The sequence below is a fragment of the Ruditapes philippinarum genome, unplaced genomic scaffold, assembly GCF_026571515.1.
Source record: "Ruditapes philippinarum isolate M1 unplaced genomic scaffold, ASM2657151v2 ctg770_1_1_1_1, whole genome shotgun sequence".
NCBI lineage: Eukaryota > Metazoa > Mollusca > Bivalvia > Venerida > Veneridae > Ruditapes > Ruditapes philippinarum.
In genome coordinates, this window is record NW_026859620.1 from 697985 (window position 1) to 719132 (window position 21148).

At 31.3% G+C, this 21148-nt stretch overlaps 1 protein-coding gene across 1 annotated transcript in view; it reads left to right on the top strand.

The window, feature by feature from the left end:
• Positions 1-21148, top strand: part of LOC132757273 (uncharacterized) — a 167263-nt gene that overhangs the window by 79377 nt on the left and 66738 nt on the right. Inside the window, exons 94-125 of the mRNA XM_060748524.1 lie at positions 257-430; positions 773-1025; positions 1894-2057; positions 2300-2470; positions 2721-2970; positions 3338-3507; positions 3809-3973; positions 4436-4642; positions 5204-5246; positions 5781-5944; positions 6451-6612; positions 6834-7092; positions 7293-7495; positions 7816-8068; positions 8278-8441; positions 8716-8868; positions 8982-9191; positions 9402-9444; positions 10358-10521; positions 10812-10985; positions 12499-12708; positions 12972-13014; positions 14005-14168; positions 15226-15399; positions 15901-16113; positions 16587-16629; positions 17316-17476; positions 18684-18854; positions 19520-19729; positions 20052-20094; positions 20474-20637; positions 20919-21083. Of these exons, the coding sequence (XP_060604507.1) occupies positions 257-430; positions 773-1025; positions 1894-2057; positions 2300-2470; positions 2721-2970; positions 3338-3507; positions 3809-3973; positions 4436-4642; positions 5204-5246; positions 5781-5944; positions 6451-6612; positions 6834-7092; positions 7293-7495; positions 7816-8068; positions 8278-8441; positions 8716-8868; positions 8982-9191; positions 9402-9444; positions 10358-10521; positions 10812-10985; positions 12499-12708; positions 12972-13014; positions 14005-14168; positions 15226-15399; positions 15901-16113; positions 16587-16629; positions 17316-17476; positions 18684-18854; positions 19520-19729; positions 20052-20094; positions 20474-20637; positions 20919-21083 (5307 nt within the window). The remainder of the gene's footprint in view (positions 1-256; positions 431-772; positions 1026-1893; positions 2058-2299; positions 2471-2720; positions 2971-3337; positions 3508-3808; positions 3974-4435; positions 4643-5203; positions 5247-5780; positions 5945-6450; positions 6613-6833; positions 7093-7292; positions 7496-7815; positions 8069-8277; positions 8442-8715; positions 8869-8981; positions 9192-9401; positions 9445-10357; positions 10522-10811; positions 10986-12498; positions 12709-12971; positions 13015-14004; positions 14169-15225; positions 15400-15900; positions 16114-16586; positions 16630-17315; positions 17477-18683; positions 18855-19519; positions 19730-20051; positions 20095-20473; positions 20638-20918; positions 21084-21148) is intronic.

Below are 21148 nucleotides of genomic sequence, written 5' to 3' on the forward strand. Positions count from 1 at the left end.
TGCGTATATTACGTGGGTTTTCCGGTTAATTTATTTTTTGACTGCGTTATGACCCTTGAATAAAAAACGCATTTTGTTCTGTTTGTATCTCCTGATACCTTAGCTGCAACATACAATTAGCTATCATGAGACGACACATGTGGTCACTGATCGCTCTTGTATTGAGATGTGCTTTTATTTACTTAGAGACATTGAATAAACATATAAATCATACTTGGGTGGTGTTAATAAAAGTATTATATTGTTTTTAACCTAGAATTTTCATTGGCTAACTGGATGGATAACTTCGGGGGAATTAAGAACATCAGCAGTCTGCCAGTTTACGCTTATGATTTACTTTATAACGACATGGGTATTGCAGACTTTCTCTCGGAGAGTCAGTGTGTTGTCGGCTTACATCCATTTATTACCAGAGCCGGCATTTATAACGGTATTTATGATCCTTGATTTTCTATTGTTTAGATTTTATAGGTGGTATTGTTTTGCTCAAGGTTGTCATATGAATTAAGTATCATTTTAGTTATCTATTTATCTAAGGCAAAATTGTGAATTACATACTAACACCAAATTAGAATCAGCTTTTTTTTTGCCTTTCTTTTTTATGTACTAAATATTTCGTCTTTACATATAATTCTAAAATTTTGCATCAAAATAAATCTGATTATTAAGACTGGTAAATCCTGCATTTAGGTAGGCGCATGCGTAAACTATGCATAAAATGTATTTCATTATATCCGAATAATTGGAGAGCTTTCTATAATATGTTGAACAGAATGTACCGGATATTCTAAGCCAACAAAACCACTGGGTCCGTTATCCTGCCATCTTAGTTCTACTTGCATGGATATAGAATGTTGCATCGACACAAACATTCTACCTAGAACACTTCACACATATCTAAAGATAGATGCTTGCCAGCAAAAACTGACTGTTGGCATTGAAAAATTCACGTTTGAACTGAATTTAGTCAATTACGACTATGGCGAACAGGAACAGTTTTGGTTACAAAAGATTATTCGAGTGGAGTAAGTATCAAACCTTTACGCACATAACTCTTTAATGTATTAGAAATTGATCCGTCCGTAAAATATAATATATAATAGAAAATGTATGTATTTAGATTAAGCCGTAACGTCTTCATTAAACAACCACATGCTCATAGATTTTTATGCCCCCTTTCGAAGAAGAGGGGTATATTGTTTTGCTAATGTCGGTCTGTCCGTCGGTAGACTACATGGTTTCCGCTGATTATCTTGAAAACTATTTATCACAAAGACTTCATATTTCACATAGTCATTGGTCATAACTAGTAGATGACCCCTATTGATTTAATGGGTCACTAGGTTAAAGGTCAAGGTCACAGGGGCCTTAAATATCTGAATGGTTTCCGCTGATTACCTTGAAAAGTATTCATCACAAAGTCTACTTAGTTCACATATTGATTGGTCATAACTAGTACATGACCCCTATTGATTTCTTCTATAACAAAATTACCAATTAGTGAGTTAAGGGCTAGAAAGGGGGCATATGTGTCGTTCGACATTTCTTGTTAATGATAGCTTTCATTCAATTTCAGGTCATATATTGGTCATTATTTTTTTTACATAACAGAACACTTCCATGTACCCCTTTATAGCATGTTTCTATAACAAAATTACCAATAGTATGAGTCAAGGGCTAAAAAGGGGGGCATATATGTCGTTCGACATTTCTTGTTTTAAAATATTTCCATTCAGTCATGAATAAATTTGGACATAATATACTAAATGAATATGAAAAAAAAACGCACGTAAGAATGCATGTATAAAATGTTAAACACAATATGACAAAATAGAACTATTGCCTACATATCATATACCCTTTCTTTTTCTTGATTTACAATTTTTTTTACAGTTTCCGCCTTTATGATTTACAAGAGGAAGCAGCATATGTTATTGATCTTGATGTCAGTGTTTGTCTTGAAAGTGGCGGTGCTTGTTCTCTTAAGCAAACTGTATTTTCTCAAGCGGTTTTACCTAAACCACAGTGTGCCCTCGCTGAAGGATTTAAAAAGAACAGTAAGTCATTAGCAACATAATGGTATTTGATTATGTCATGTGTTTGTAACACATATTCCTAAACAATTGCCTTGAAGGAATATTGTATAAAAAAAAACTAAATCAAAAAATGGTAAAAAAATGGAATCTTAAAGAACGCCCAAAACAAAAAGAGCCGTTTTTATTGTTGAAATTCAATATTGATCTCCTTATTGATCTTTTCTTACATTTATTCAATTTTACAACTTCTATTTTGCCTTTAGATTTTTCAATTTCTGGCTGGATAAAAAACCACGGATATACACTTGACCAAAGCATTTCGGACTTGGATTATTCAGCGTTGATGTCAGATCTTGGCTTGCCTAGATATCTCTCACAAGGAGAGTGCACTCTGCCAGACTATGCAAATAAAGCTTTAGATGTTGCAATGTCAAGTAAGTTTGTATTATTGGTATTCCGTAAATGGTTCCGATACACATATTGTTTTAGATAAACTTCAATAAGATACTGCAACAGTGAAGAAATATTATTAAATTACATAAGAAACTGAAAATAAATTTTGAAAAACACATTGATACATTTAATTCTCTTAACGACGGGGAATTAGTAAATTCCTGTTTGTATTTTTGATACAAAGTATTTTATGAGGAACACAATTGCAGGTAACATATATTATTATTGCAGAATGTGCTCTTAGTCACTTTCTTCACAGTCTTCCAAGTGAATTGAAGTGTTATCTATCAACATGTAACGATGTGAAATGTTGCCTGTCAGTGAATCCCATCGACAGAAACTTCAGTATACAATTCAGTGTTGATCCTTGTCAGCAGTTATTAACTGTGGAGATTGAAGAGTTCAAAGTACAACTGTCTTTGCAAGATTTCGACTGGAACAAAGAGCAAGAAATTTACTTGAAAGGAATAATAAGATTAATGTAAGACAGGTCATTTTAGTATTATAACATTTTCAATTTTGTCCTGTCTGGCTTTCTTTGGGGATTCTGATTTTCTCTATTTTGTCTCGTCATACGCCATTTCAATGTTTTTCCATACCAGACGTTTTAAAAAGTCGAAAAAGTTCTGATAAAGAATACATTAGTGAAGTAAGATTTATTAGACCATACTTATATCATATCATATTTTTCGCCCTTTTTATGATTTATATTGCTTTACTAATAATAAATTGTTAGATAATTACAAGACTAATACTAGAGTATAAAAAATATTTATTAATCAAAATATTATCTATTAAATATACATTTTTGTTTATAAGTAACTTGGATGTACCGTTTCCTCTATCAGATTTGTTTTGGAAAACCTTGACGGTGAAAATGCTTTTGTGTTGACGTTAACAACTAAAGCATGCCTTGAATCAAACGGCACATGTTTGTTTGAGAAGAACATTTTCAACAAGGCGAAATTTTCAAAACGATTTTGTGATTACTCGACAATGGAGACATTCCCTATAAAGGGTATGTTTATCTGAGATTTAGATCATGGCAATATTGAAACTTCCTTATAAGAGAACATATACTTTCATCAATAAAGACAGATCATCTTAAAATAGACGAAATCCCTTTCTCATTATAATGGACAATTTACAAAAACAAAGCTTATTTCTTACTTGTACCGACAAATTTGTTTGAGGTCAATTATAGACACATTTTCTTATGTGGTTTTAATAAAAAATTATAAGCACAATGATAGTATTAAACATTAAAGAGTCCATATAATGGTTGCACTGAATATATCATTTACTTATTTGATTTGCAGACTTTTCACTACTTGAATGGAAATTACAAAATGAAGTCCAAACAGACGTGCCACTTGAAAAGCCATTCTCCGATATTTTACTTGAAGACTTAGGCCTGTCAACGTACATAAATGACATAGAGTGTAATGTTAACAACACAAAGATAAATTATGGATGGGAAAATAGTAAGTTTTATTCAACTAAGAAAAATATTTAAACGATTTTAAATGCTAACACGATATCATTTTTATAAAATACATGATCATAATGTTGAAGATATGACCAACTTCAGCAGCGGCGATGTACATAAAGTTCAAAAAGTATCATAATCAAAACAAAAACAAAAGTGTTGTGCAATTATAGAAAGATCTAGAAACTTAAATTTGTTTGCTTGAATCGACAATTATTTTTTTCATATTTGTTTTAACATTAATATGTTGATAGCTGAAAATGAACCGTTATTCTGGCCGTTTAAAATAAGACACATGTATATTCTCTTTTTCCATTTTCGTGTTATGCTTAGTTATGGCTGATATCTCGGCTTGGAAATAAAAACAAAACAATTAAATTTTTTTAAAAAAGATTAGAGAAAATATTTAATTTAACAATTATTTTAATTTAATAACATTGTCTTATTCTCTCAAAAGGTTGTCCGTATACAAATACCAAAGCCTTGCCGTCAAGTATGTCATGTACTCTGAATAGTGCATGTACGAAGCTAGAGTGTTGTGTGTTTGTGAATGCAATCAACAGAAATATCAAATTTTATTATAACATCGATGTATGTAAGTCAACAGTGGAAGTAAATGTTGAAAAACTACAGTTGAGAAGAACTATATTCGACTTTATACGGGGTAATGGATATACAAAAATCATTAAGTTAAATCAGGGTCTTTCAAATAGAATTCTATTTGAAAGACCCTGGTTAAATTAATAGTTTGATTAATTGTCGTTGAAAAAAGATACCAAACGAGATAGTAATTTCTACGTATGGTAAACATATTGAAAATACAGTATAAATTTAAAAGTTTTATAAAGCTTAACAGTAAAGTTGAAATATATTCTGAATAAATATGTATGAAGTTCATCGGAAAGATTAGTCATAACAAATGGAGTTCTCTTGTCAGAATGAAAACGTTAAAACTTTAACATATCGCTTAAAACTACTGTTTTATTTTACATTTAATTACTGTATTCCTGTGTGAGCTTATTATTTACTTCAGAATATGAAGTTATTATTTGAAATTAATCCATGTACCATTTTTGGCATTATACATTACTTTATCAAAATGTTAATTTGTGTTGTACATTGTTTATTATGAAGATTGACAAGAAACATTAATTTACAATATTCGATGATATACAAAATGTTGATATGGCTGTTTGCTTAACAAATATTTGTGTTATTCTAACAGAACAGACAAAAAGATTGAACTTTGGAGGCATCGTTCGCTTTGAGTAAGTAACACGGCCCGTTTTCCAAGATAACTCTGTATGAGGATCTTTCTTAATTCAAAATGTCACCATTATCATGTTTAAATGTTGCGTTCTGCTAAAGCCGGTGTTAGGAGTCGTGGGCGGACGTTTGCACATGACAGTACCGTCCGTGAACAGACTCAATGAAACCGAGTCTGCACATTTTCAATTTTGCCATTTTGGACATTCTATAGGGAATCCTATTCTCTCTATTTTGTCAGATATTCTTCTATATAGTCTATCTGCAGGTATGTGTAATATTATTCAAAATAAGTATCCGGAAAGTGAGATATACTTTACAACATATATTTGTCAGCATAAATTTTAATTTATGTTAAAATATAGAATTGCAATTATAGCATTCCTTTTTAAATCCACTCCAAAATGCTACAAATATTTTTTTTAAAAAGCGCGAATATCACAATTTTACCGTCCATGTAGCAATTTCAGTTTTGCCGTTAGGGAGTTTTTGGGGAGTTCCGTTTTTCTCTATTTTATTGTATCTACTTTTGATAGCTTTTCCTTCTTCGACCTACAAAATGAAAAGAAGATCATGTCAACTGCGAAGCTGAGTGTCTGCTTTGAATCATCCTCGTCATGTGATATACAGTCGACCATTCTTGATGGAGTGCTCTTTCCTAAACAGTCATGTAAATGGAATCGGGATTATGTTACAAAAGGTTATTGTCTTCTTCAGCTTTTTTACATCTTTTTATTTTATGTGATATTTCAATGAGCAGTAATTTGCTTGAATCCTATTGGCATCGTATTAATATTGATTAGCTTAAAATAAAATGCAATACTAGAAAAATAAATGTCAAACCACTTAAAATATTTTAAGATTGTGATTAGGAAGAAATCACAGCAATTACGAAAGACAGTAACATTATTAAATCATATCCTTAATATTACATTACACTGTTACACATTTGCGATGTGTTAAATATATGTGCTAGTTTTTGATATAATTTGAATTTCAAAATCAGTATGAAACGTCAAAAATGAACAAAAAGACAAGTCATGTTATAGATATACAGCAGATATACAGTTTTATCACTTCTATTTATTTTTAGAATTTCCAAGGGATATGGTATGCACTTTTATCATGAAGAATTACCCTTGCTTTTATTTGTATAATTGTTTTCTTTCAAATCACATATCTGTTATGCCAAACTTTGCTTTCTAGATTTCTCTTTGCAAAAATGGATATCCAATGAGGGGTTAACAGCCGGCAAGCCTTTGGATTCATATTACTCCTCAAAGTTGTTGAACTCACTCAACCTTTCTCCGTTCCTTAACGAAACATCTTGCCAAGGAAATGTATCAAGAAATACTTCATGGACGAATGGTTAGAATACATATTTGTATATCATTCAAATATTTGTCAGTTTCTTTTAAAAAGGCAATAAACTATATTCTTAATTGGTTTAGAATTTTTACACCCAACAATAATGTTAAACTTCTATTTTTCTGAAAGGCATCATTTGATTGTATTTTAAATGTGTTTTGACAAAAAGCAAATCTTAGAACTCTATTGTATCTTAAATTTGACTATATATCATAATTCAGATTGCCCTAGAACTCTTACAACCGGATTGCAGAATTTGCCACACAACGTGTATTGCACTATTGGCCAGAGCTGTACTGATGTAGAATGTTGTGTTGAAGTAGAGACAGTCAATAAAACTTTCAAAACTCTGTTAAACGTTGATCCTTGTACACATCAAATAACGTTTGCAATTGAAAAGTTTAAACATTCAAAACAACTGTTTAATTACACATGGGGTCAGACAGAACATCTATGGTTATACGGAGTCATTCGTTTGAGGTAAGCATTGTATACGTTGTTTATGAAATGTCGCATTTTTCGTTTGAATTTTACCGTATATATAGCTTATTGCTTATTGATAATCGACGAATAAGCATATACATTAATTTACGATATTTTTCATAGCTAAAATAAAAAAGCAAACTTGGGCTATAAAAGACATTGTTTTTGTATAAATGTTATTCTCTTCCTTTATACAGTGTGTCTGTTTATAATCTTGAGAGAGGAAGTTTGATTTGGATATATGGTATATGGTATATACAAGCACAAGGACTTTCTCCAGGCAATGACTTGACAGAAAAGTACACGCACATACTGTACAACGACCTTAATCTGTCACCATATATTGGCGAACAGTGCAACAGCAGCACACTTAATATTTCCAGCTTAGGATGGGCAAACGGTAGCATTTCATTATTCATATTTTCGTTATCTTATTGTCACCTCCATATAGTCTCTCTGAAAAAAGTCATAAAACATTGTTAAAACATTGCTATAACAAACGGTATAGAATATAAATCTGCCTCAAAATACTATCCCACTCTTTATAAATTGAAAGTTACCGGTAAATTCCAATGGATATTGACAGAACGTTCATTTAGCAACGTGAGTTTTTATTGTTCATGGGAAGTAAATTATAAAAATTAAGAGGAATTGTGGCAAATCGGACCTTCACCTGATCATTCACCCTTGGATTATATTACCCTCGTTCATATATTACAGAATGCCCATACGCAATTGATCTACCTAAGCTACCGGATTCTACAAAGTGCCGAGTCCCAACATTTTGTACAGGCATAGAATGTTGTTCGGAAGTGAGCCTTCTTACAAGAAAACTGAATACATACATTTTCTTCCAAACTTGCTTAAATCGACTTGAAATAGGAATAGAAAAGATGACATATAATTTGGATTTGAATGACTTTGACTTTGGAGAAGAGAAAATCGTCAGTTTACAAGGAGTTTTCAAACTTCGGTAAATTAAATATAGTTTCTGATGTTGAAAGAAGTTAATAACAATCTCTGATATATAGAGAAATTAGTATTATTAAATATTATGTATAGAATTAAACATCAGTTTCGACCTTAAATAAAAACACCTCTTCACTTCTTCTTTATGTGATTTATGCAAAATTAATGAATTAATTTTGAAATGTGTATTTTAATATGATTTGTTTATTGTAGCTTTGTGATTGAAGACTTGAGAAATGAAGGTGTTCTTCTGATGACTTTCGATATAAATATATGTTACTATGCAAAGAAAACATGTTCCGAGACTTTTAATATTCTAAAAAATACAAAACTACGAAAGCCTGTTTGTGACATGAGTACAGGATACAAAATCAAAGGTAGTTTGGCGTGCAATGCATAGTAGATTATATCAATAATATTTAAAAAAAATGAAAGTAGAATAAAAATGCCTAATGATGAAAAGTACTAAGGGTTAAGAAAATATAATTTGTCAAAAACACGCAGTATAAAATCTTTTGAAACGAATATGCTATTGTATTTTTACACCTTAAGTAGAAATTCGCTTGCAGTAAGTTTGGCATAAGCTGAGCAAATGTCACTCGAACAAAAATGTATGTGTTTGAAATTAAATGTTATTACATCTTATTATAGATTTCTCGATGAAGAAATGGCTAGCAGACAAAGGTCTTGTTGCAGGACTTGTCGAGGTTTTGCCTATGTCCATGTTACATGAGGAACTGGGCATATCTACATACCTAAAGGAAGACGTTTGTAAAATACATACAAATACAAGTTGGAACAAAGGTAAGCGAGAAAGTATGTTTTTGAATTTGATTAAAACCAATGTATATAAAAAAAGAAAGAACATATAATAATGTTTCTGTAAAACAATTCTTAAATGCTATTGTTATTTTCAGAATGCCCTCTCGATGTTCTGTTACCTAATCTGCAGGATAACACTTTCTGTACACTCAGTAAGACATGCGATGCCATTGACTGTTGTATGCACTCCACACTTCTTCAGCGTAATTTTGCAATGAGTCTGCAAGTAGACCGCTGTAAAATGACATTGACAGTTGCTATAGAGAAACTTTCGTTTGAAATATCACTGCTCGATTATGATTGGGGTAAGAATAATGAGAATGAAGTAAATGAATAATGTTAAAACTGTTTTTGAAATGTTATTAAGAATGAACAAAAATCACATAGGTGCAATAGCTATATTCAATCTGCGTTTGAAAACATATTGATCATTCGTTTCATACATTGATTTGGAAAGGTTTTTTTTAATTATTGATAAATGTATGTTTGAACATCTTCTTTTAAATACATTGCAGGGAAAGAGAAACAATTTGACCTGTTTGGTGTGATTAGAATGAGGTAAAGTTTTAATAGATTAATCCTGATAAATATAGGAAATTATACGAAAAATAACATATATGTCTGCTCATCTGTCACAAAGTGTTATGGTGAGCTTTTGTGATCGCTTTTCTTCCGACGTACGTCCAGCGTCTGTCTATCGCTGAGCCAATATTATCCAAACTTTACAGGAATGTTCCTTTGGTAGTCAACTTTAAAAATTGTTCAAAGAATTCAATTCCATGCTGGTTGCCATGGTAACTGAAAGAAAAAACTTAAAAATTCTTCTATTAAAAAACCGGAAGAGCTAGAGCACGAATCTTTGACATGAAACATTGTCTAGTCATTGCCTACCAAATTTGATCAAATAAAAGCATTGGGTCAAAATTGGCCCAGTCCCGGGGGTTGGGGGGTCATTGACTTTTCTTATTTGTTTGTAGTTTGAACTTAAAAAAATCTTCTTCTGAAAACCCAAATGGCTAGAGCTTAGATATTAATCATAAAACATCTCCTAGTGGATGTTTACCAAGTTTGTTCAAATAAAAGCCCTTGGGTCAAAATTGGCCCCGGGCCAGGGGGGTCATTGTGTTTCTTCTTTATGTATATAATAGTAAAAACTTAAAAGTCTTCTTTTGGAAAACCCATAGAGCTAAGATATTTAGCATAAAAAATCTTCTAATGGATGTCTAACAAAGTTATTCAAATAAAAGCCCTTTGGTTAAAATTGGCCCGCCCCAGGGGGCTATATACAGGTAAGCAATTTCAGAGCCATCGTGGCCTTCTTGTTAAATATTTTCTACTGAGAGGGTTTCTGATAAAAAAAAAACAACACTTTTATGTATAAAAGAAATATAAGTATTTAATTTGCTTTGGATGCATGTACTTCCAGATGCAAAATATTCAATTATTCAAAACATGATTATAATTTTTACAGATATTCCGTTGACGATCTACGTGTGTCAGGAATGTACCTTTTAACTGTCCAAATGGCTGTTTGTTTGGAATCTAGCGACAAATGTGAATCAATTGCTACGGTCCTTAATAATACCCTCATCACAAAAATGCCATGTGATCTTGATCCAGGATTTGTCATTCAGAGTAATATTTTAAAATTTAGTATTTTAAGTGTTACAATAGTATATGTTGATATATTTGAAAAAAAATAACTACATTTTCAAACTGACTACATACATATGTTTATATGTCAATATGAGATATTGAACAAATATTATCATAAAATGTCAAACATTTCAATGATTACATGGTTCTTGTATATGCTTAAATGCATAGAATCTGTATATCTATGACTCATATTTGCAACAACGTACTATTATTATTTTTATGTCTTGGATTTTCATTAATTAAATGAAAATCTTTCTTTTTCTTAGATTTTTCACTTTCCTCTTGGCTCGCAACAAAAGGATATCCTCTCAAAAGTTACCTGGGTTATGACGTTACATCTGAACTGCTAGAAGTTCTAGGAATTGTTGGGTACCTTAACGAATCACAGTGTATAAGGAAATCACCAACATATAAACCGTCAGCTTATGGTTGGAAAAAAGGTATATTATTGAAATGGTAGTATTGATTTTTAACATCTTCATTGTTTGTTTGTTTGTTAGTATATAAATAACACATGGGTTTGTGGGTAACAGTAAAAATATCATCCTGAGGAAAATACTGTTACCCGAGGCGTAGCCGACAAACCCATGTGTTATTTATTTTATTACCCCGAACAAAAATACTGTGATGATCTGAAATTGTCAACTAAATCTAACTGTAACAAAAATAAACCAAGAGTAACAATTACCAAACTGTCCTTACCTTTTAAGTTTTAAGTGTACTTTAGGCCTACTTGAGAAGTTTTCTTTTTCTTTTATTCTTTAAGCAAGTGATGATATCTACAAATGATAAACATACAATAAACTAGGTTTTATTTAGAAAACAAAACACTAACCCATTTACACGGTTATGATCTGTGAAATCTGATCCTTCTGTTTCCAGAATATTCTTAGCATGGTTTTTGACAAAATAACGATGATATCCTATGTCTGTCCACCATATCTGTAACGTTTCACTGATAAAAAATGTTAAATAATCCTTTGTTGCATGCTTAAATCGTCTGCATGTTCCAGTTTGACACATAATTATTTACATTGCAATTACTTCCGTTGAAAACGGATGTTCACTTTTTTGACTATTCAACAAAAAGATATTTTATACGCGAAAAGCACACGAGGGTGAGAACAATTAAATTGTATAAGTGTCATAGTTACTCCAGAGAAGAAATTGATGTCCTATCGGGGTTTTACGCCGAAAATAAGAATGAATCGAGATAAAAATGGCGACCATTTTATTTCATTTTATTTAGAAAATAGACCACGTGACCAGATTTTATACTGTTAAAAAAAAATGTTACCAATGTAACAGTACAAAATTCTTACTCACGTAGTACACTTGCATTAACAGTAAAAATAACTCCCAGAGGCCGCCTATGAGAAATTAGCATTACGAAAAAAGTGAGGGGGTAATAATATCATCTCTCCGTTTAATAAACTAGGACTTTTTATTTCAGTACAGTGCTTGTCGTATAGTATCTTATCTTTCAGAGTTCAAGGAATGAACAAACTCTCTAAACCGATTTCAAGCATATAGGTTTGATTATGTATCTGATATGATCTAAAGGCATTGCATTTAGATAAGCGAACAATTTTTCCAAAAATCTGATTTAGGAAAAAAATATATGCAATTTGGGTGTTGAAGAAATTCATCCATATTTAAAAAAAATTGACATTTTTCATTTAATTTCATATGCAAAAAAGTGAATTAATTAACGTTTTTGGTAACATTTACGGATAATTAAGTCTTGCCTCAATCATTTTATGTTTTGCACATATGACAAAAAGTTTTATTATCATATGATTTTTCGTAAAAACTCAAAGGCATCTGGGTTACACTGCTATAAGAAGGAAGGTCCAATGCATAATTTCTTTTTCTTTTATGCTACTTTAATTTTAAATAAACTTAACGATTCTACCAATAAAAGATACATAACATCTTCTTTCGTTTGTACAGATTGTTCACTTGGTGTTAACATAAGTCCTCTAGAAAACATACTCTCGTGTAACCTCCAAGAATCATGTTCTGCCGTTGATTGCTGTGTGGATATTTATCTGCTGGAAAGATCTTTTAACGTGAAGTTCAACCTAGACCCTTGTTCAAGCACATTAGAACTGAGCATAGAAAGGCTGCATTTTGATGTTTCTTTAGACGATTACGTCTCTGGTACGTATCGAAAACTTGTACAAATACATGAGACTTATCACATAAATTCGTTGAGTCAATTTTTTATTATATTAAGTTGATTAAGTAGTAATATAATAATTTAAAATAAAATAAACAGACAAAACTAATTTGCCTACTAACTGATCACTCTTATTGCTTATTACTATTTATTTGTAGAAATTTATTACTTTTAATGAGTTTTAGTAAGGCCTATCTTTACCATGTATGCCAGGCTTTATTAATAAGATGTTCTTGTTTTTCAGGATCTCAGTCACGTTTCTGCTTATACGGAGTTATTTGTTTAGAGTAAGTCCCATACAAATTCAAGACATTTCATAATGATTATACTACTCAGATACAGTGTTTCGTCTTTTACTTAAGGTTGGCGCTTTTGCAGAAAATACTTTTGCTTGCTCAATCACAACGACCGCGAATTTTGCGAAAATATAGTTACTGTTCACTCTCTGTTATGCTGATTCATTGCAGAAGCAGCTTCATAATGGTGCTACAGTAGATAATAAAACGAATCATGCTAGACCATGATTAATAAAGTTGAAAACAATAAAAACCAGAACAAACTTTATTAGTGTATTTCTGGTGTGCTTTTTATATTAACCGCCATTTGTATCTTGAACTAATACTAACTGTATAAGTTTGAGAAATGATAAGTTATATAGTGTTGCGCATACAAACGACGAACACTACTTAAAAAGTTCGTCAACAGTGATTTTATTGCATGTTTACACACACTTCGTGTGAAAATGTGGGTCGTGTTAGAAACGTAAATGAAACATGTTCTTTACATTGCGTATATCGAGTGTTTATCATAGTAAGTAACCCCTGTAGCACGCTATTATTGAAGATACACAAATTATACAGTTTATATATGTCAACAGTCTGTGCACTTTAATACCTCACGATATGGAGTAGTACGTCCATGAAAAATATACGAAATACACAGATAGAATTGCATGAAAGATATGATGTTCTACTTTTAAGTTAATGAATAAGGAGAAAATTATTTTCTCTTAGGCACTCTTTTCTGCCTATAAACGTTCGCGGTAAAATGCCAACCCCGAAAAGCGCTGAGTTAAAAAGTGCGTAATAATTTCTAGATTTGAAATAATAGTAATGATGGGTCAAATTAAATAGTTTTTAAATTATTATGTGAAAAATTTAATACCAGTACAGTTGACAATCCTTTTACAGATAAACATTTGTATGAAAGAATAAATTTATGTCAATCAGTCTCATTTTCTTTTGTAATGTATAATCATTTAATGCCATCATTTGCAGCTACTCGATAAAAGATCTATTCTGGTCCAACATCTATATCGTCGATCTGAAGCTCAGTGTTTGTTTCGAATCGTCATCATCTTGTCAGGTTGAAAGTCAAATATTTAAATCCACCGTTTTGCCGAAAATGATATGTGACTGGGAAAGTGTGAATTCTGTAGAAAGTAAGTTAAAATGTTTATATTGCATGCACATTGTAGTGAAATACTTGGCATGCATAGTCAAACATAAAAACACGTTCCCTGTTGTCATAATATGAAACCCCAGGAAAAGGTAACCAATGAACGAGCATCCGAATATGATATTTCTGTCGATTTTCCTTTCTCTGCCGTCACAATAAGTAAAACCCAGCAAACATGAGTCAATCAATGGTCATGCTCTGGAGTGCGAGTAACTAATACCTGCACTCCAGTTAACGCACTCTGCATTTATACGATTTAACACTTTTTCAACAGAAAGGTCCCCAAACTATGATACAAGTATAATTATTTCACACCTTACAAAATATATCCGCTGAACCTCTAGCATTCACATAAGGTTTTCTATAAAAAATAAATCATCATTTTATCCACTTTATCAATTTAGCCTCATGGTGAGTCCAAACAATCTATATCATATTATAATCCCTTTTATACTGCATTTAGCATCGATTCCATTACCAAGGTTAAAAGCTATATGTAATCACTTTTGTACTACCTTTAGCCTTATTCCGTTTTCAGTTTCCAAAACTACCATATCAAATAATTTTCCTATTGTACTAAAAGTAACAAAGTTCTGTTAAATTTAAAAAATGGTTATGTAAAATAAAAAGGTCATTCTATAATGTTGAATACAATAGGATTCTATGTTCTCGTACACAACACAAAAAATATATAAAACTAGGCTATCTCTCGTGCAATATATGTTTGACGGGGCCAAAAGAATTATAAGTATAGTACTTAGTTATACATGTATATCAAAACTTTAAAGTATACGTCGAATGGTCGGTACCCCCATTTCTTAACACGTGATTTCGTCCCCGCTAAGCTCATCCTTTTAAAAATGTCAGCACATATTTTTGTATGTAGATTTAATATGCAAAGTTTATTATAAAAGTTTTTTTATCAACTTCTTGAAATCTTTGCTTTATTTTCGATCAAACTATAATACGAAAAAAAATTTGAAAACGTAAGTGTGAAAAACTTTTATCTAAATGATTAATTGTGAATTCATCCTTTTCAGACTTCACATTGGCGAAGTGGTTTTCTGAACGAGGTTTTGCAGACATGAGCACGCTTCCATCATACATCGCTACTATACTTGCAAATGATATTGGACTGTCGATGTATCTCGGCGATAAGGAATGCGATAGACAGTCAGTACCGTATATGTCCAATTCATCAAGCTGTTCATCAGGTAGTCAATAAGAGTTATCGTTATCATCAGTATAGTTTTAAATGTCTTAAGTCTTAGACTGGCAATTCGATAGATGTACTAAGCGTTATTTCATTTGCTTCTCTTGTATCTTTTCATTTCTAGATAGAAAATGGTTATGTTCATATGTCGTTTATTGTGACATGCATTGCCTTAAAGCTATGTTGTTATAGTATGGCCTAACAGTTGATGCATTGCTAATGATGTTAATCGAAACTTAACCAGTATCTTTAGATAATATATTTGTAATGTGATTTTTGACAGGTTGTATGTAACGGTAAAAATAAAACCTGAGCAGCGAGACGATGTTCATTTAGCAAACAACCGCGTATACTCGAGCATAACGAAATAAAACTATGGTACTGCACAATCGCTATCATTTATTTCAATAAAGCTAATTCATGATTGTAAATATCATGATTGTCCTTCACATGTATGCATTATTATACACGTATTACAATTTTTAATATCTTGAATCTCCAGATTGCCCTCTGTCAATAAAAAATCCAGTGACAATAAGTAATGACCTGTCTTGTCATATACCTGACTACTGCACAGCTGCTGACATCTGCCTTTACATTCCACTTATCAATCGCAATATCCATGCTTACCTTAGACTCCATTCATGTGAAGCCTTACTAGAAGTTGGTATTGAACAGTTCACATTTTCAGTTGGATTATTTGACTACGAATTCGGTAAATACGATGTTTCATTTACAACTTTGCATTGTTTAACAAGTTTGACATTTTGCATCGTTAAAGAAACCTTTTTATTCGAATATTGAATAATGAATATTCATATAAATTTACCGTATTTATTAATACGAATGGCAAACAGTTTTTGTTTCAAATAATACATTAATACATTTGCAAACGTATAGACCTTAAGATACACGACTGCTTTCGAATATTAAATGTTGATATTACTTGACAATATTCTAAACACTAGTATGCATTAAAAACGGCAAACATTTAAATCGTTTCAAGGAAAAAACTTGCAAAAGTCAATATAAAGCTTATCGTGCTTTTACATAAATATATTCCCTTCAAGTGATACGTATTTTTCATTTTAAAATATATGAAAATAAAATTGATATTTAAGCAATTATTACTTAAGGGGATTATTGGATTTCAATAGTTTTATTAATAATGAATTCTGTAAACTTCAGGAAAAGAACGTGAATTAATTCTCAAAGATGTTTTCATGCTGAAGTAAGTACACACTATATTGATTCTTTGCTATGACAAAGGTAAGATACGAGCACTCGATACATTGATCCTCTGCCAAAACTGTTATTGAGGAATACTCGAAAATTGATTCATTGCTATGAAGGATATAAAAGAGAAATACTCGATAGTTTGATACTTTGCTAAGACGGATATTTAAGACGAGTACTTGAAACATTGGTCCTTTGCTTTGACGGATATCAAAGACGAGAACTTGATACATTTAAGATACAGACAGATAATAAAGACGGGATCTCAATACTTTGATCCTTAACTCAAATGGATCATTCAGACGTCTATCTTCATACAGTGATCTTTTGCTTAGAGGGATATTTAAGACAAATATTCGATATTTTGCTTAGATGGATATTTTAGAAAAATGTTCTATACTGTAATCCTTTTTTAAGACAGATATTAAGTATCAAGTTCTAGACTGGAAAACTGATACTTTGTTAAGATGGAAGTTTTAGAAGATAACGTGATACTTTGATCCTTTGCTCAGACAGATAAATAAGACGAGTACTCGATAGTTTGATGGTATGAAAGAAGAACGTCGTAATTTGTAACACTTGTTACCTTGATGCACATTATTGATAAATTATAGCAGTCGATGTAGGACAAACATAAAAGGGCGTTTATATCAATATACATATTTCTATATTCATTTTCAGATTTCGCATTGATGACCTAACAATAAAAGGAGTATATGTCGTTGATTTATATTTTAACATTTGCTTCACAAATGCCAGTTGTGAGAAATCATATGCAATTTTTGACCGATCAGTACTTCCGAAAATACCATGCTCTTGGAATATGGGATTTAGAAACCAATGTAAGTAATGTATATTGTTTTTATATTTTCTTGATAGATCTAGTTGAGACTTTACCTTAGCAAAAACATTATAACGATTCGAATGTTTTGATCAGTTGCTTTCAATTTTATTTTAAAAACACTTGAATAAGTTGTCTGATGGAGAATTATCTATTAAGTGTTTCTGAAAATTAAACACAAAAAGAACATATTTTTATGCCCCCTCCATGTAATGGCCGGGGCATATAGTGTTACCCTGTTCCGTCATTCCGTCCTTCTGTCATTCTGTCATTCCGTCATCATCAGTTTCCGTTCATTATCTTAGTAACGTTTACACATTCAACTCAAATTTGACATATGGATATGTCATGAGAAAATACAGATCAAGTTCGAATTTGGTCATGGTTCAATGATTTTTGGCAGAGTTATGCCCCTTTTACTTTAAACTAATATGAAATTTTCTGTTTTCGTTCATTATCTCTCCAACAGTACAACACATTCAACTCAAACTTAACATATTGATATGTCATGAGAAAATACAGGTCAAGTTTGAATTTGGTCATGGTTCAATGATTTTTTGGCAGAGTATTGCCCCTTTCACTTTGAAAATAATATGAAATTTACAGTTTCTTTTCATTATCTACCCAACAGTGTAACATATTCAACTCAAATTTGACATATGGATATGTCAAAGGAATGGGCAGGTCAAGTTGGAATTTGGTCATGGTTCGATGATTTTTTGGTAGAGTTGTGATCCTTTCACTTTGAGAATAATATAGATACATCTTAGGAATAAGCAGTTTAAGTTTGAATTAGGTTGTGGTTCAATGATTTTGGACAAACTTATCTTTCCTGAATGTTGAAAAATTTTGAACTTTCAGTTTCAGCACTCATACTTTTGTGGAAATGTATGTAGCCATTTTTTTGGCTACAAATATGCAATATGCTATTTTCAAAAGGTTAAGACTGAATAATTTCAGTGCCTTGAACATTGTATGAAAATGGTTTGTGTTAACATTGAAAAGTTTTAAGGGCTTTGAACTTAAAATGAAAAAATAATTTGTGCAAACAAATTTGGAACCAAATGTTATAACATCTAAATGCGGGGGCACCCGTGGCATGATGATACATTTCTAGTTGTTATTATATTTCTAGCCTTCGACTTCGTAAAACTGAAACCAACTTGATTAGTGGATTTGTAATAACTACTTATTTTATCTCTTTATAGCATTTTCTCTAAATGAATGGCTGGTTGACCGTGGAATCACAAAAGGAGATGTAACAGATGTACAACGAGACCAACTGCTGGAAACACTTGGTGTGGCGCCGTATATCGAAGACATTAATTGCTATCTTCATGAATCGCCATTCTCGCCATCACAAAGTGGCTGGAATACCGGTATTTTTGATTTGTCTTTTTTATGTTACCTTATTTTTAGATAAACATCTGAAATTCTGTCGCCAAAAGTATTTTCCTGCTTAATAATATGAAGCAATTAAAAGATATATATGTCAAAAAAAGACTATAAATATTTGAAATATGTGTATTTTAATAAAAAAACTATAAATTAAAGTGTTAATTTAGAAGTTTTGACATAAGTCATGGTTTGCATTACGGTCTCCTGACTTAATTGCCAAAATATAATTTTACTGATAAAGTAAATTATGAGTATTAAGCTGTAGTTTATAAGAATTATAAAAGGATGAAGTTTCCCAATATACATTTATGTTTATATGGTAAACATGTAAATTTTTATCAATAAAATGCTGCTGCCTGTGTCGAAACTGATCCAAGATATGTTTTCAACAATTTATGTGGCCCGGTAGTTAAAATTTTTTTCATCCCGACCTTAGAACCCTACTTGGACCATGATTATGTAGTCTCAAATGACACTTGTAGTAATGAGTCATGAACTCAGCCTAAAAGTTATATAAGTGAAAAGAACTCACTTCACAACTGACGCTAAGTAAAAATGTTTTAAGTACAACAAAATTGAAAATATGACTTTTGATTATTTCAACATTAAAACACGAAGGTACAAGCATGGTCTATATATATTTCAGAATGCCCAGCAGATTTAGAATTAGAACCTCTGCCGTCAGGTATAGGATGCTATATTTCTGACATGTGTACAGCAATACGTTGTTGTCTTGAAGTTGATATCATCAAAACATCTGTTCAGTTTTATGTCACCGTTGACGGATGCAAAAAACAATTAACAGTTGGTATTGAGAAAATGAACACAGTCAAAGACATCAGTGATTACAAATTTGGTAAGAACTAGAACATTTTCATTTCACAGTTTTTAATAGTGTGCATATAGATAAGAAATACATCATTGACATGACTTCTAAACGTAAACACAAAATTGAATTAAAAGGAATCCACACTGAACTTCTCAAGTAAAATTATTTCCGAGACGTTTTCAGCAATAGGAAATGTTTTTGTTAAAAGCAGGTGTATTCGAATAAAAGCCAGACTATATCATCATTATTCTTTTGTAGTAATTATGAAACAAACCAGTAAAACATAAGAGTTGTTTTGCAAGCAATTACTTTTTTATGATGTCTTATATATATTTTGGTTACATTGCAGGCTCATGGGATCGTTTCTATTTGAACGGGGTCTTCAAGTTAGAGTGAGCATTTTAGATTTTAGAATGAATGAAATGATTACTATACATATATTGTAAATTTACACATAGTTTATAACAGTTTTGTGGATATGTAACAAGATTTAAAGAAAGTACTAAATTCAAGTAAAACCAGACAATTCCAAAGACACTAACTACTAAAATGTCAATAGTGATGTTGATGTTTATAATTTAACTTTGAATAGACAACAAACATTTTGTGTTGTTATATAGTGTTTACTTTTACGTTTTGCAATTATTAAACTTATATTAACATAGTAATCTTTGCCATGGGTTGCTATGAATAGTTAAAGGATGTTTGATTCAACGTCATCATGTATTTAAATGTATCATTCGTCTTTCATTGTCTTTCATTTTCATCTAGTTTCAAGATTGAAAACTTTCAAGGTGGACGTAAATATGTCGTAGATATGAACGTAAGCGCTTGCTTTGAAAGTCATGGAAACTGTTCATATATAATTTCTGTTCTTAAACAAATGATTTTGCCTAAAGTGAAATGCAGTTGGCTTAATGGATTCAATAATGCAGGTACGTGCCATTAAATTCTTTGATTTGTTTTGATAACAATTATAATTGTTACAGGAATGAAGGTCAGTTTCATTACTGTAACAATAAAATGTAAAAAATCAAACATTTCTGCTGTTACATTAGAATATACTTCTTATTTTTCAAGCGCAAAGAAAAGTAATCAGTTAAGGCATTATGACTTTCCTTCAACGTAGAAGGCTTTTATTTTAATAAACTTTTAAATCATAAACATTGTAAGTGACAGTTGTGTTTTAACGTTGTTTTCTCCTATCTATTTTCAGACTTTTCGCTGGAAACTTGGAAACTTGAAAATGGTGTGAACAAAGGCGCTGCACTTTCACAGAATCAGTTTGATGTACTTGCTAATAATCTCGGAATAGGTCAATACCTTAAAGATAACGAATGTGCATTGTCATCTGCAAGACCTTTAGATGGCTGGGCAAACTGTAAGTAAAATCATTTTTTATAAATGATATTTTATATAAAATATGTTCACACAAGTTTAATGAAA